General features: G+C 44.5%; 1 protein-coding gene across 2 annotated transcripts; it reads right to left on the reverse strand.

The window, feature by feature from the left end:
- Positions 1–8519: 8519 nt before the first annotated feature.
- Positions 8520–12981, reverse strand: LOC148366529 (cholesterol 25-hydroxylase-like). 2 transcript variants are annotated; one of them, XR_015850438.1, is made up of 3 exons: positions 12380–12981; positions 8862–10283; positions 8520–8744 (listed from the first exon to the last, which is right to left on the reverse strand). XR_015850438.1 is itself a non-coding variant. In XM_088335252.1 (2 exons), the coding sequence occupies exons 1-2, from the start codon at positions 12817–12819 to the stop codon at positions 9929–9931; spliced, it is 795 nt and encodes a 264-aa protein (XP_088191378.1). In that variant the 5' UTR covers positions 12820–12981; the 3' UTR covers positions 8520–9928. The 2 variants fall into 2 exon arrangements, 1 of the variants encoding a protein (XP_088191378.1); XM_088335252.1 differs by having other exon boundaries at positions 8520–10283.
- Positions 12982–14654: the final 1673 nt, after the last annotated feature.

The raw sequence follows: 14654 nt of genomic DNA on the forward strand, positions 1-14654 counted from the left end.
CAACATGAGGAAAATGAAGAAACCTCAAAAAGGGACAGTCTCAAAGGGCTGCAGAGAACACAGATTTTTGCAAACCACTGACTATTATGACACCATCCCCTGATCTAAAACCTACATGAGGGGCAAGGAAAAATTCAAAAACCTTAAGTCATGTTTATTTGTAACACCCTTAAATCAAAAGGAGTCTCAAAGGGCTGCACAGACCACAGCTGATTGCGAAACACAGACTGTTAAGACAGCATCCCCTGATTTAAAACCTACAGAGGGCAAGGAAAAACTCATAAAACTCAACATGAGGAAAATGAAGAAACCTCAAAAAGGGACAGTCTCAAAGGGCTGCACAGACCATAGATTATTGCAAACCACAGACTATTATGACGCCATCGCCTGATCTTAAACCTACATGAGGGCAAGGAAAAACTCAAAAACCTCAAGTCAAGACCTGTTTATTTGTGACACCCTTCATCACAAAGAGTCTCAAAGAGCTGTACAGACCACAGATGATTGCAAACCACAGACTATTATGAGAGCATCCCCTGATCTAAAACCTATATGAGGGCAAGGAAAAACTCAAAACCTTCAACATGAGGAAAATGAAGAAACCTTGAGAAGGGGCTGCACATGAGGTCATCCCCCTTCCAGGAAGACCTGGCCAAAATGGATATACACAGATATCATCAACGTGAAATATAGCTCATTCATAAGCTCTAGAAGTGTGTTTTAAGCCTAAATTGAAACAGTTCCACTGAGGTTACAGATCGGATCTCAGGGGGTTTCAGTGGAACATGAGGAGAACCCAAATGCGTGACGTTTTTTACATACGTTTTTATTTTACAAGAAATGGGGCAGTCACTTTAACCCAAACGCCACTGATTTGGGGATCGTTGGGCGGGAGACGTAAGGCAGCAGTCCGGCGTGGAATGACAGGAAGCCAGAGGTTGACGAGATCGATACCGATTGCACGAGCAGATATCGGACCGAAGGGGTCGATACCAGACAGGAAAGAACATGAAATTAAACAGGACAAATTAGACAGGAACGAAACTGGAGGTCGATATTAAACAGGACAAAATAGACGGGAACGATACCGGACTGGAAACACAGGCAGGAAACCGGGTCTAAACCCACGTCTTGTGGGTGCAGAAGTTCGTTGATGGACTGACAAAGGAAACATGAGAGCACTGAGCTTAAATAGAAGGGAAGCCAACCTGTCAACAAGCCGCAGCTGGCTCTGCACAAGCGGGGCCAATTGGGCGCCATGGCAACTTTGACAGGGGGAAAAGCATTCCACAGCACCGGGGCCCGAATGGAGAACGCTCTCCAACCTGCGGATCTCTTCTTGGCTCTTGGGGTCACGAGTAGACCAGTATTTTCAGAGCGAAGGCTCTGGACTGGAACATAGGGCGAAAATAAATCTGAAAGATAAGAGGGAGCAAGTCCATATGAGTTGGTATAATACCAACAGAACCTTCAAATCGCACCTTAAGCTAACAGGGTGTCATGGTTGCCATGGCGCCCATTTGGACACGCCCGTGTCTGTCACGGGTGCTGTGCTGCCCAATTGGCCCCGCCCGTGTGTGTCACGGTTGCCATGGTGCCCAATCGGCCCGCCCGCGTGGCGCCAGCTGCGGCACGCTGACAGATTGTCTTTCCTTCTATTTAAGCCCAGTGCTCCGTCTCTTCCTTTGTCAGCCCGTCAACAAACTTCTGCCCCAAAACACGTGGGTTCTGACATGGTCCTGTTTTCCTGTGATATCTCCAGTCCGATATTGATCTTGTTTTTTTTTGGTCCTGTTTAATTTTGGGTTCTTTTTTTTCTGTCTATTTTGGTCCTGTTTATTACTTTCTCCAGTTTTCGTTCCCGTCTCGTTTCTTCTGTTAGTTATCGATATCCTGATTTGTTGTCAATCCTGTCCGTCCCTTCCCGTCCGGTATCGACCCCATCTGTTCCATATCAACTCGGGCAACGGGAATCGATCTCGTCGGTCTCTGGCTTCCGGTCTTTCCGCGCCAGACCGGCTTCCTAATGTGTGTGACTCCCCATTTCCTGTAAAACAAAGGCTTAAGTGAGAACGTCATGCGATTGGGTCCTGTATCTGTTCTGGTTCTGACACAGGGAGGCAGTGCATGTTAGCCAAAATTAGGGTAATCATATCAGATCTACTTTATTGTTATTCCTGTACACGTGTATACAGAACGAAATGTCGATACATCTGACCCGCACAGTTTCCTTAAATGTACAGATATAAATATGTAGTATTGAGTTGGAGTATTGAAAAGGGATTTTATCTACAACAGTGCAAAAAAATGTATCATTTGTAGGGTGAAACAGGCAAGTGGGGGGGTCAAATAATGTACAAAAAAAACATGGATGTGCAATGTGCAGTGGCTCAGGAGGTAAAGCGCTCGTCTTGGGATCAAGAGATCGCAGTTCGAATCCCGGCTCGTCCCTTTTACATGTTGAAGTGTCCTTGGGTAAGACACTGAACCCCTAATACTCCCAATAAGCAGGTTAGCGCTTTACATGGCTGCAAGGCCGCTATTGGGAAATGTGAAGCACACTGTAAAGCGCTTTTTTGGGGCGGCAGGAGCTCAGGAGGTAGAGCGCTCGTCTTGGGATCAAGAGATCGCAGTTCGAATCCCGGCTCGTCCCTTTTACATGTTGAAGTGTCCTTGGGTAAGACACTGAACCCCTAATTCCCCCAAAAAGCAGGTTAGAGCCTTACATGGCTGCACGGCCGCGATTGGGAAATGTGAAGCACAGTGTAAAGTGCTTTGGGAAGTCATTGACTTGAAAAGCGCTCTAGAAATGCAGATCATTTCATTTCATTTCATTGCAGTAGTGCAAAGAGTGCAAGAGGAGCAGCTGAAGTCAGGTCAAGTCATTTTTATTTGTGACGCCCTTAATCACAAAGAGTCTCAAAGGGCTGCACAGACTATTATTTCAGACTATTATGACAGCATCCCCTGATCTGGAACCAACATGAGGGCAAGGAAAAACTCAAAAAGCTCAACATGAGGAAAATGAAGAAACCTTGAGAAGGGACGGCACATGTGGTATCCATGTACGAAACGGGCAGTCAGGTAAACAATGTGATCAAAGTTTCTCGATGCTAGACTTTGGGGGACCTGAGAGTAGTGCATGACGGTAATGGAGACAGGTGGTCAGAAATGCATCCATTCTAATCCCCGCATTAGATCTGGATAGCATGGCTCGAATTTTTGCAACCTCAGAAGATTTCCAAGTGGTCGGGACGCTTCGGAAGAGCGGAGGCTGTTGCGCAAGTCTCTCTGTGAAGAAAAGTGAAAATGAAAGACAGATGTTGACCAAGACGGTGACTCACTTTATGGCAAAGCTTGCCAAAACATGTCACGTGGAAGGAATGGCTCTGGGGGAGAAAGTTGCAACATTTGGCCCCTTTCCATTCAAAAGCCAAGAAAAGGGCCCCTTGCTCTTTGCATAACGCCTTCAGTGTTGCTACATAGCTCAATTCCAGCACTTTTCAAGCACTTTCAAGGAGCATTTGTTTTGCTTTTTCCAGGACCTTCAAAGGAAAAAAAAAATCAATCCAGGGGTCTGAGCGTTCACATAAAGTCGGTGAGCAACACCGGAAACAAACGTGAGCAACGGCAATCCCATGTGTGGCGACTAAATCATGATCAAACATATCCAAAACTTGACATCACCTTACATTTACAAGATTTTAATTTTTTTTCCTGGTATCTTTTGACGCATAGTACTCACATTTTGGGGGGCTTATTGAGTCGGTTGCACAATACAGAACTGGATTTAATCACATTTTTTGAGTGGAAGTACAATGTTGGCAACAATGTTGGAAATGATTTGAATGCAACACCAACTTTTTCTTCTTTTTCCCTGTTTTTTTCAATTTTTTTTAAAATTCATTTAAAAAAAATCTCATTGTGTTTATCTTTTCCTAGCTGTTAATTTTTTTCTTTTTGTTCTCTATTTACTTTTTTCCTTTGTTTCTTTTTCTTTTTTCTGTTTTTTTTCTAAAATTTTTCCTTCTTTTTCTCTTCCTTTTGTTTCTTTTTTCACAGCTTTTCACTACTTTTTCATTTTTTTTCTTTTTTGTTCTATTCCCGCCCCCCCCTTTAAGTCATTTTGTGCATCATTTTACATCATATTTGGTCGTGTAGGGATGAAAGAAGCAAAACCAACCTGAAGAGCCGTTCGGGACCCGAAAGAGCCGGTTCCTTTTAGTGAGCCGAGCTGAAGAAGCCGGTTCTCGAAAAACTCTACTGACTTTACTGAACTTCTTTCGACTTCGACTCGACTTCAAAATACCGCATTTAGGACACAACGTCAGAGGAACCCGTGTATTTTGACCTTCATGCACAGTAACTTTGACTTAAGTCGCTTCTTAATTAGTCATTTGGAGCCCTGATTTTTGTGCGCTGGCTAGATTTTCTTGCGCACTGAGCATGTGCAGGCAGTGTGCGATTGCGCACACGCACAGCTTAAAGGGAACGTTGGCGCCGTGCCAAAAGAGCAGTTTCTATTTTAGTGGAGCTCCAGGACCAGAATAAAGTCGCTATTTTTCACGGTTCCCATCTATGGTCTTATGTTCTATAAACTGACATGAATTCTGCCTTTCTGCTTCAACAACGCATGCTCTGCTTGGCTACATCACTCTTTGTCATGATTACCGATGCGACTCAGCTGTGCCCGCCCCTTTGGCGCCAACTGCCTCGGACTCTGATTGGCTCCCTGTCCCTATTTAAACCCACTCCTGTCTGTCCCTTTTTGTCAGTCCGTCTGCGAAGCTCTGTTTTTACACGGCAAGCCTTTTTTCGACCCTGACTCCCGCCTGTCCCGTTTTTTGCTCCTGTTTTGATCTCGACCACGTCTGTTCTCCCGTCCCGAATCACGATCCGTTTTTGATCCCGACCACGTCTGCTCTCCTGTCCCGGCTTACGACTCTTTTCCGACCCCGACCACGTCTTGCTCTCCCAGTCCCGGCTACCGACCAGTTTTCCTGACATCGCTCGCTACAGAAGATCCACTTCCGTGTTCGGATCGCAAGCCGACTACGAGAGAAAACGCAGGATCGTGGGCACACCACTTCCTCGTTCCTTCAATAAAACTTGTGGTAAACATGACGCGATTGGGTCCTGTTTCCGTTCTGGTCTTGACACCCTTGTTTACAAACAGGGAAGGGGTTCTATCGGTGTTGGCTAACAATGGAGTTCAATACGAAAGACAAAAAAAGAAAGAAAGAACTGTATGTAGAGAGAGAAGGAGAATGAGCCAAATTTGGACTCATTTTGATGATATCAATTTCTGAAAAGTAGAGTGCATTCAATATTTTAATCTGAGAGACTGCTGATTTTTTTTTTTAACCTATATTTTTTGTGGATTTTTCTGTGTCTAAATGAGTTCAAATCAAATTGTAAATAGTTTAAAAAAATGCATTTTCTCGTTTATTTATAGCAGCGACGAGGTATTGTCAGGACCAGAACAGAGACAGGACCCAATTGCGTTGCATTTCTCACAAGTTTTATTGGAAGAAAGAGAAAGGGTTGCGCCCACCCTCCGGTGATCGCTAGGGGCGGAAGTGGATCTTCCGTGTCGAGCGATGGCGGTGTCGGGAACGGAAAAACGGGTCAGTCGCCGGGACAGGAGAGCAAAAACGTGGTCGGGGTCGGAAGCGCGTCGTAAGCCAGGAAAGGAGAGGGACAAAAGAGGTCGAAAGCCGGGACGTGAGAGTAGACGTGGTCAGTATCAAAAACGGGTCGAAGCCGGGGGACAGAAGGGAGCAAAAAACAGGTGGGAGTCACGGTCGAAATAAGCTTGCCTAGTTTTAACCGAGGTTTGCAGACGGACTGACAAACGGGGACAGAAAGGAGTGGGTTTAAATAGGGACAGGCAGTTGGCGCCAAAGGAGCGGGCACAGGTGAATCACATCGGTAATCAAGACAGGTATACTTTTAATTCATAATTTTTTTGTTATGCATTTTTAGGGATTTTATGTTTTTGTTCGACTTTGTATCTTTTCAGTGTGTAAAAAGCAAAAATTAATTTGAATTTGGCCATTTTTCTTGTAGATCTATGAACATTTTCATTTCTATTATTTGTGCTTTTCAGGGATCCCTGGCAAAACATTGACATTACTACTTACCGAATAATTTGCTGCATGTTTTTTCATTATTATCGTATATTATCCCCCAAAAATCTGTGGGCCCGTTTGGGAGCCAGCTCTTCTCAGTGAGCCGAGCCAAAAGAGCCAAGTTTCTAAATAGAGCTGTCCTTTAGGGTGTGACCAGTAGGGGGCGGTGACGCTTCACATGACAACTACACAATGACCAGAGCAGGCCTGTCAGCATCATTTTCACGCATTTTTGTGAATTTTTCTTCATTTCTTGTGTGGTCCTTAGAGCCAGACTGCCAAGAAAATTGGCAATGGCAACCATTTTAAGCATTTCTAAGCACTTCACCCAAAATGCAAACATTTTCCTGACCTTGAAAACTTAACATTAAAGTTGAAGCTTTTTCAAGGATCTCAAGCACCCGTACGAACCCCGTTTTTAGTAACACACGCATGCTAGCGCGTCGGTTGGTGACCTGTAACTTAAATCAGATGTAAAATACAATGAAAAGAATAATCTATTATTTTCTCTACATAAATACTACTACAGTAATAGTATAAAAAATTTACGACAGTAATACTACAAAAATACAATTGGAAATAAGGTACTAGTAAATTGTCACGGTTGCCATGGCGCCCAATTGGCCCCGCCCGGGTGGCGCCAGCTGGAGCTTGTTAACAGATTGGCTCCCTGTCAGTATTTAAACTGTGTCCCGTTAGTCCCCTTTTGTCAGTCCGTCTGCGAATCTCCGTTTTTACACGGCAAGCCCTCCCTCGCCTATTCTGTGTTGTTGCTCCAGTTTTTCTCCCGCTACGATGTGTTTGATACACACTGACCCCTTAGACTTTCATATTCCGGCCGGGGCCTCAAATTACCACCCGGGAGTTGGAGACGGCTGATCTAAGGGTAAATAAAACGGTAAATAGTTGTGAGTTTTCTCTCAAACACTCATGCGGCCATATGGAGTGCATCACAAAGTGCAAACACTTCAAGTGTATTTACCGTAAGAAGGGTTATTGGCATTGTGCCGCGTTTACGATCCAGACTTTTACATCTTGGCCAGATTCCGTCGCTCACAAATACTGCCACGATTTCAGCTTGTGTTGACATTTGGTTGAATGGCCATTTTGGACGTGCCACTTCTCATTTCTCATCAGTCTGGTGTCATTTTGACCATTGTACATGCATTCTCGTGAGGATTATCGGCGCTTCGGCTTCCTGCAATGCAATAGGCTTTTCTCATTGAGACGGAATCGATTGGGTCTCCGAGCCGAACGTACTCATGAAAAGAGCCGTGTGTGGCTCGCGAGCCGTAGGTTCCTGACCCCTGGCATGAACAAAATCATGACAAGAACCTGTAGCTTTCATACTCATTTGGACGGCAGTTTTGAAATCAAGTACAGTGGTACCTCCACTTACTGATTGAATTCCAGGCGTAGCTTTGTATGTCGAGACGCCTTTTCAATGTAAATGCGCTAATCCGTTCCAAGACCCTCAAAAGTACAAAAATCATAGAAGAGCATCAGAACATGAAACATATTAAAATGAAATTGCAGCACAATAAACACAGAACGAGAGTCGCATCATGTAAAAAAAACTCGAAAATCAAGGAAATAATCAGATATTCATGTACCTTTTTGCCTCGCCTTTCTTAAAAAACTGATCCAATGACGTCTGCTTTTGCTGCCTTTTGACAATTATTCAGATATTTGGGGTGCAGCACTTTCCTGGATGGTTTCTTTCCGCAATATGTGTCTCTCATTTAACTGATAGAATGATGGCTGCGTCCTCATCCGTGTCGTCTCTGAACTTCTCCTGAATATTAGTGTGTGTTATCATACCTTTCTTTTATCTCTTGCTTTGTTTCAACACCCAGAAAAAGTCTCTTCCTTTTCCTTTCTCCTTGTCCATTTTTCTGCACGTCTTTCATGGGGTCCATTGTAAATATTAGCTCTCTGTACCATACAGTAGACTGTTTGCAGAGTGGAAAGGGGACACGAAGAGCATGATGGGAACGGGCATAGGCACCGAGTGGCCGGGTAGAACTCTGGGAGCGCGTACTGTAGTGTTCTTTGTATCCTGAAAGGCCTTTGTAACTAGAGGCAATATTTTCCACTTCAGGTACTTTGTAACCTGAAACTTTTATAGATGGAGGTACCGCTGTGCTCAATGATGCAAGCCGCATTGTACGACACAATACTCGGAACATATTCGATTTTCCCCAGTGATTTACAATCTAGTATCAGTACTGTCAATGCCGAAGTTGAGCTCATCCGAAAGGAGCGGGATAACGTTTCACACCGAAAAACTACGGCGACCAGATATGATAAAGGTGCTGTATCTGAGACAGGACCGGAGGCTTCTCTCGCTACTGGAAATGATGGAAATGAGTCCAGTGACCCCGCGTTATTTCACACTCCAATGATCACTAATTCATTGTTTTGCAGTTGTCAAAATGAATTGTCTTTATTTGATATTCTGAGCAGACAACAGACAGGATCTGCTCTTACAGGGGCAGGTGAGGGAGGGCTCTGTGCGATGATGGGGCCCGCCAGCGGGCCGTCCCACGGTTGAGAAGCAAAGTGGTGTCTTCACCATGTCACCGGTCACTGAATCACGTCATACCACATATCCTTGGGAAATACAAACTTTTGAAATTCAAAATATGATTTCAAAATATACTCATCGCAGAAACATTCCCATGAGTCTGAAACAAAATACCCCAAAACTAGAAAGCCGGTATAACTCACCCAAAATGTCCTGTAATATTCCATTCATGACAAGATGGCTACATTGACGAGAGTCCGGTGAATCCAACCGTGTAAAATATTCACTCCAAAATACAACATCATGCAGACAGATAAACAAAAAAAAAATCCGCCTAAAAGTATTCCTGCATGGTTTGTCGATCCTTGTTGTAGTCTGTTGGTTTGGTTCCCTAACTCGCCTTCAATAGAGATTTCTGATATAGCCGTTAGCATCTGACCTTTTGATGGACACCAATTGCAAGCTTTTTTTTCAAGGTCCTGAGCCCAAGACAAATTATGATGGCCTGTATTGAAAAAAAACCCGACAAAAACAGATACATTGGTGAACCAATGATATTCCGTAGTTTTCTGCAATTTTACGAGATGTATTGAAATCAGACCCCAAAATCAATGTTTGCAAAAGTAACCTGGGACCCATTTTTAACAATGACATGCGAGTTTGTACAAGGGGCAGCACGGCGGCGCAGTGGTTAGCGCGTGTGCGGCACAGTTTTAAGGTCTCGGGAACCTCCTGTGTGGGTTCAAATCCAGCTACCGGACTTCCTGTGCAGAGTTTGTATGTTCTCCCTGTGCTTGCGTGGGTTTCCTCCCACATTCCAAAGACATACATTTCAGGTGGATTGGCCGGTCCAAATTGTCCCTAGGTGTGAATGAGCGAGCAAGATGTCTGTCCCTGTGTCCCCTGCGATTGGCTGGCAAGCAGTTCAGGGTGTCCCCTGCCCGATGATTGCTGGGATGGGCTCCAGCATCTTCGCGACCCTACTGAGGATAAGCGGTGCAGCTAATGAGATGAGAAGTCTGTACGATCATTGATCAACTTCTGAAAAGAGAAGTCAAACATTTACAACTCTTTCTCAGTGTCTAAAAATCAGCCCAAGTCAAGACAACGGTTGCAGAGTTTTTATAGCGGTAAAGTTGTTGTTTCTACTTTTGGAAACGGCCTAGAGTGACCAATAGAAGTGTGTAAAATCCAATGTTGCCATCAGATTTCAAGCTATTGTTTTCCAGGCGAGGGGGTCGGGGTACGTTTGCGAAAGTCGCGTCCCTCCTCAGTCGGGACTGTAGGTGCCGAAGAGACGGTCCCAATGCGTGAAATAAGGGGCGAAGTTGACGTTGTGCCGGCGATGGTGGATGTGGTGGTGAGGGGCCCCACCCAAAAAGGACAAAAGCCGGCACGGGGCCCAGGGCAGGTCGTAGCCGCAGTGGTCCTCCACGGCCAGCCAGGTGTTGAGAAGGTGGAAGAGGATTTGACTGAGGGGATGAGCGTGGAGCAGGCGGGGGCTGACCTGGGCCAGCAGGAGCAGGGAAAGCAGCTCGGGAGGGCTGGCGTCTTGGGCCTGGAGGGCGAAGGGGGTCCCGTTCTGGTGGTGATGCTTGTGGACGGCCCGGTACAGCCAGCCGAACCTGGGAACGAGTCGGAAGAGGGGGCGTTACCGGGGGCGGGGCGGAAACCGGATGGAGAGGGGAGGAGAGTGGTGAAATAGAAGAAGTCGATGAAAAAAAAGGAAAAAGGAGAGAAGGAAAAGGAAAACAATGCAAAGTAAAAAAAACTGGGGGGAACAGATAGATAGATGTCTAGATAGATGTCTAGATAGATGTCTAGATAGATAGATAGATAGATAGATAGATAGATAGATAGATAGATAGATAGATAGATAGATAGATAGATAGATAGATAGATAGATAGATAGATAGATAGATAGATAGATAGATGGATAGATAGATACCATAGATGGATAGATAGATAGATGGATACCATAGATAGATACCATAGATACTGTATATTGATAGACGTTTAGTTAAATCTAGATAGATGGATAGATAGATACCATATATGGATAGATAGATAGATGGATACCATAGATAGATACCGTAGATATATTGATAGACCTTTAGTTAAATCTAGATAGATAGATCTTTAGTTAAATCTAGACGGATAGATAGATACCAAGATAGATAGATATAGATAGATGGATGGATAGACAGTTGAATCTAGATAGATAGATAGACCTATAGTTAAATCTAGACAGATAGATAGATACCAAGATAGATAGATATAGATGGATGGATGGATAGACCTTTAGTTAAATCTAGATAGATAGATAGATAGATAGATAGATAGATAGATGGATAGATAGATAGATGGATACCATAGATAGATACCATAGATACTGTATATTGATAGACGTTTAGTTAAATCTAGATAGATGGATAGATAGATACCATATATGGATAGATAGATAGATGGATACCATAGATAGATACCGTAGATATATTGATAGACCTTTAGTTAAATCTAGATAGATAGATCTTTAGTTAAATCTAGACGGATAGATAGATACCAAGATAGATAGATATAGATAGATGGATGGATAGACAGTTGAATCTAGATAGATAGATAGACCTATAGTTAAATCTAGACAGATAGATAGATACCAAGATAGATAGATATAGATGGATGGATGGATAGACCTTTAGTTAAATCTAGATAGATAGATAGATAGATAGACAGATACCAAGATAAAGAGATAGATGGATAGACCTTTAGTTAAATCTAGAGAGAGAAAGATACTTTATTCAGAAGAAACAAAAGAAAAAAAATCACAAAAGGAAATAGAAGAACAATAATCAAGCAAGAACAAGAAGTCAAAAGCTAGAAAAAAGATGAAAAGCAGAAAAAATGAGAAAAAAAGAGAAAAAAAAATAAGAGAGAAAGGAGGAAAAACGTAACAAAGTAAGAAAAGTCGATAAAAAAATCATGAAAACAGTCATAGATTGCACAAAATCAAAGATCAAACATTTTTGAAAAATCGATTATTCTACTACATTTTTGTATTTTCACTCTGCTGCAAACTTTTGAACTTATTGATACTACAAAATACGAGAAAAAACTTTCTATCTCCCTTCTCTCTTTCTGTCTTATTTTCACACTTTCTCTTTCTCTTTTTTTCTTCATTTCCCTCTCCCTCCTTCAATTTCTCTCTCTATCAATCTCTCTTTTTCTTGATCTATCGTTACTGACGCTCGAAAGCACCGCGTGACGTGCGTGACGTGCATTGTTAGTGTCGACATCTGTTTTGGTGAGTCTTTAGCACAAACTGTTACTCAAGTAAAAGTACTGTTACTTTAGAATAATAGTACTCTAACAATGCTCGAAAATCCGACGGAAATATCCCAAAATACTCGTAAGAAAATGCTTTTGTCTTGGATGGATCTCACGCATGCATGCAGATGCCAAAGGAAGAAAAGTACTGTGGAAATACTACGGAAATCCTACTGAAATACACCAAAATACTCGCGAGGAAATGCGACGGATCTCACCTGTGCAATGCAGAAGATGCCAAGGGAAGAACATTACTACGGAAATGCTATCGAAATATTCTAAAATGCATTTAGCCTTTGGGTGATGGATCTCACCTGCGCATGCAGAGATGCCAGGAGAAGGAAAGTACTAGGGAAATACTCCCAAATTCCTCGCTTCTCCTTTGACGGAATCTCACCTGTGCATGCAGACGTGCCAGAAGAAGAAAAGCGTATCGAAAAGGAGGAAGCAGCCCAAGACCTCCAGCAGAAGCCGGCAGCCGCTCGGAGACGTCTCGGGGAGTCGCTCGGAAGCCGTGGCCGCCTGGAGGAGCGCGGTGGCGGGCAGCACGACCGTCGCGTAGCGCGTCGCCACTTTCCCCAGGCACCGGAACCAGACGCCGATCGGCGGCGGGGGCTCGCCCGCGGGGATCCTCCACGCGCGCAACCGCCGACTCCGTCCGGCTAACGAGTCCAGAACCAAGAACGGGGCGCAGAAGGCCAGGTGACTCAGCAGAGCGCACAAGGTGGCCAGGTAAGGGGAGCGCAGTAGGGTCCGGTGCTCTCTCCTCAGGTGCCCCCAGACCGTTTGGAGCATCGGCCCGGGTGGATCTCCAGCCTGCGTAAAAGGTGCGCTCATGACGCGGGGAACCTTTGCGTCCGCATCTCCTTTTAAGCGAGCGCTCCCACTCGTTTTCACTTTTAAAAGGCGGGATGCGAAAAGTCGGCCCGCTCGGCCGCACCTCCGTCGAGAGCTAAGACGATTTCTCCACGAGATGTTTCATTTTCGGGAGTTGCTGCGCCCCCACCCACGCCCCTCCGTACAAATCACAACTTGCGCAATGACTTCATGTATCATCGCCAGGGCGAAGACCAGGGTTGGGTAGGGTTACCTTAACTGGATTACTTTCAATGACTTTTGGATGACTCCGATAGCAAATCTGCTCATAAAAGCCAAAAGAAACGAAATATGAATAAAATGATGACTCACAACACATGGTAAGCTTTCTCTCCTGGCTTTGATCTCTTTGATCTCCGGCAAAACGAACATAAAATGCCACAGAAACAAAATGAAAATCAATCCAAACAGCTTGCCAACATCATTTTTGCCGTTACTCCCCAAGCCTGCACAAAATTGAGTCATTTTATTCCTATTTAGTTTCTTTTGTCTTTTATTAGTATATTTGGTATTAGAGTAATCCAAAAGTCATTGAAAGTAATCAAGTTAAAGTAACCCTACCCAACCCTGGCGAAGACCATACCTGTCAAGCTGTACGTTTTTGCCGCACAAAGTAGATTTGGTTTGAACAATTTTCTTGACACTGTTCACAGCAAATAAACAATGTGAGGTTTAAACAATTTTTCTCGACAGTTTTAACAGCAATTAAGCATATTCACAATTTCGTTATATCTGAGAATATGACGTTTTAACCATTTTTTTCCGACATTTTTAACAGCAATTAAACGCACAATTTCATGATATCATGTCCCAACAAGGGCAGCACGGCGGCGCAGTGGTTAGCGCGTGTGCGGCACAGTTCATGTCATGGGAACTTGTCGTGGGTTCAAATCCAGCTCCAGACTTCCTGTGCGGAGTTTGTATGTTCTCCCCGTGCTTGCGTGGGTTTCCTCGGGCACTCCGGTTTCCTCCCACGTTCCAAAAACATGCATTTCAGGTGAATTGGCCGGTCCAAATTGTCCATAGGTGTGAATGAGCGAGTGAGTTGTCTGTCCCTGTGTGCCCTGCAATTGGCTGGCAACCAATTCAGGGTGTCCCCTGCCCACTGCCCGGAGATGGCTGGGATGGGCTCCAGCCCCCCCGCGACCCTAATGAGGATAAGCGGTACGGCTGATGAGATGAGAGATGTCCCAACAAGGGCAGCACGGCGGCGCAGTGGTTAGCGCGTGTGCGGCACAGTTCTAATGTCTTGGGAACCTCCTGTGTGGGTTGAAATCCAGCTACCGGACTTCCTGTGCGGAGTTTGTATGTTCTCCCCGTGCTTGCGTGGGTTTCCTCCGGGCACTCCGGTTTCCTCCCACATTCCAAAGACATGCATTTCAGATGGATTGGCCGGTCCAAATTGTCCCTAGGTATGAAAGAGCAAGCGAGTTGTCTGTTCCTGTGTGCCCAGCGATTGGCTGGCAACCAGTTCAGGGTGTCCTCTGCCCACTGCCCGATGATTGCTGGGATGGGCTCCAGCACGCCCGCGACCCTACTGAGGATAAGCGGTGCAGCTAATGAGATGAGATAGCCCAACAATATGAGTTTTTATGGACACTTTTAACAGCAATTAAATACATTCACAATTTCATTATATCATATTCTAACAATGTATTTGAAGACGTGTACCACGTACGAGAAAATCTGCACGGAAAAACGCAAATTTATCAATGATGGGTACCCTCCGGTATACACCGATCATCACCAAACGGCAAATCAATCGAGTCAAACCAGTTGGCCCTGGTAGCCCCTAT

This window comes from Urocampus carinirostris, chromosome 5 (assembly GCF_059441175.1).
Source record: "Urocampus carinirostris isolate Australia breed hairy pipefish chromosome 5, RoL_Ucar_1.0, whole genome shotgun sequence".
Classification (NCBI taxonomy): Eukaryota; Metazoa; Chordata; class Actinopteri; order Syngnathiformes; family Syngnathidae; genus Urocampus; species Urocampus carinirostris.

What these genes read in the sequence shown, in the direction of transcription:
- LOC148366529 (XM_088335252.1), bottom strand. Translation starts at nt 12,819, where the DNA reads ATGAGCGCACCTTTTACGCAGGCTGGAGATCCACCCGGGCCGATGCTC. An exon ending in TGGCACGTCTGCATGCACAG is followed by an intron (nt 10,284 to 12,379) that starts GTGAGATTCCGT and finishes ACTCGTTCCCAG; the next exon opens with GTTCGGCTGGCTGTACCGGG.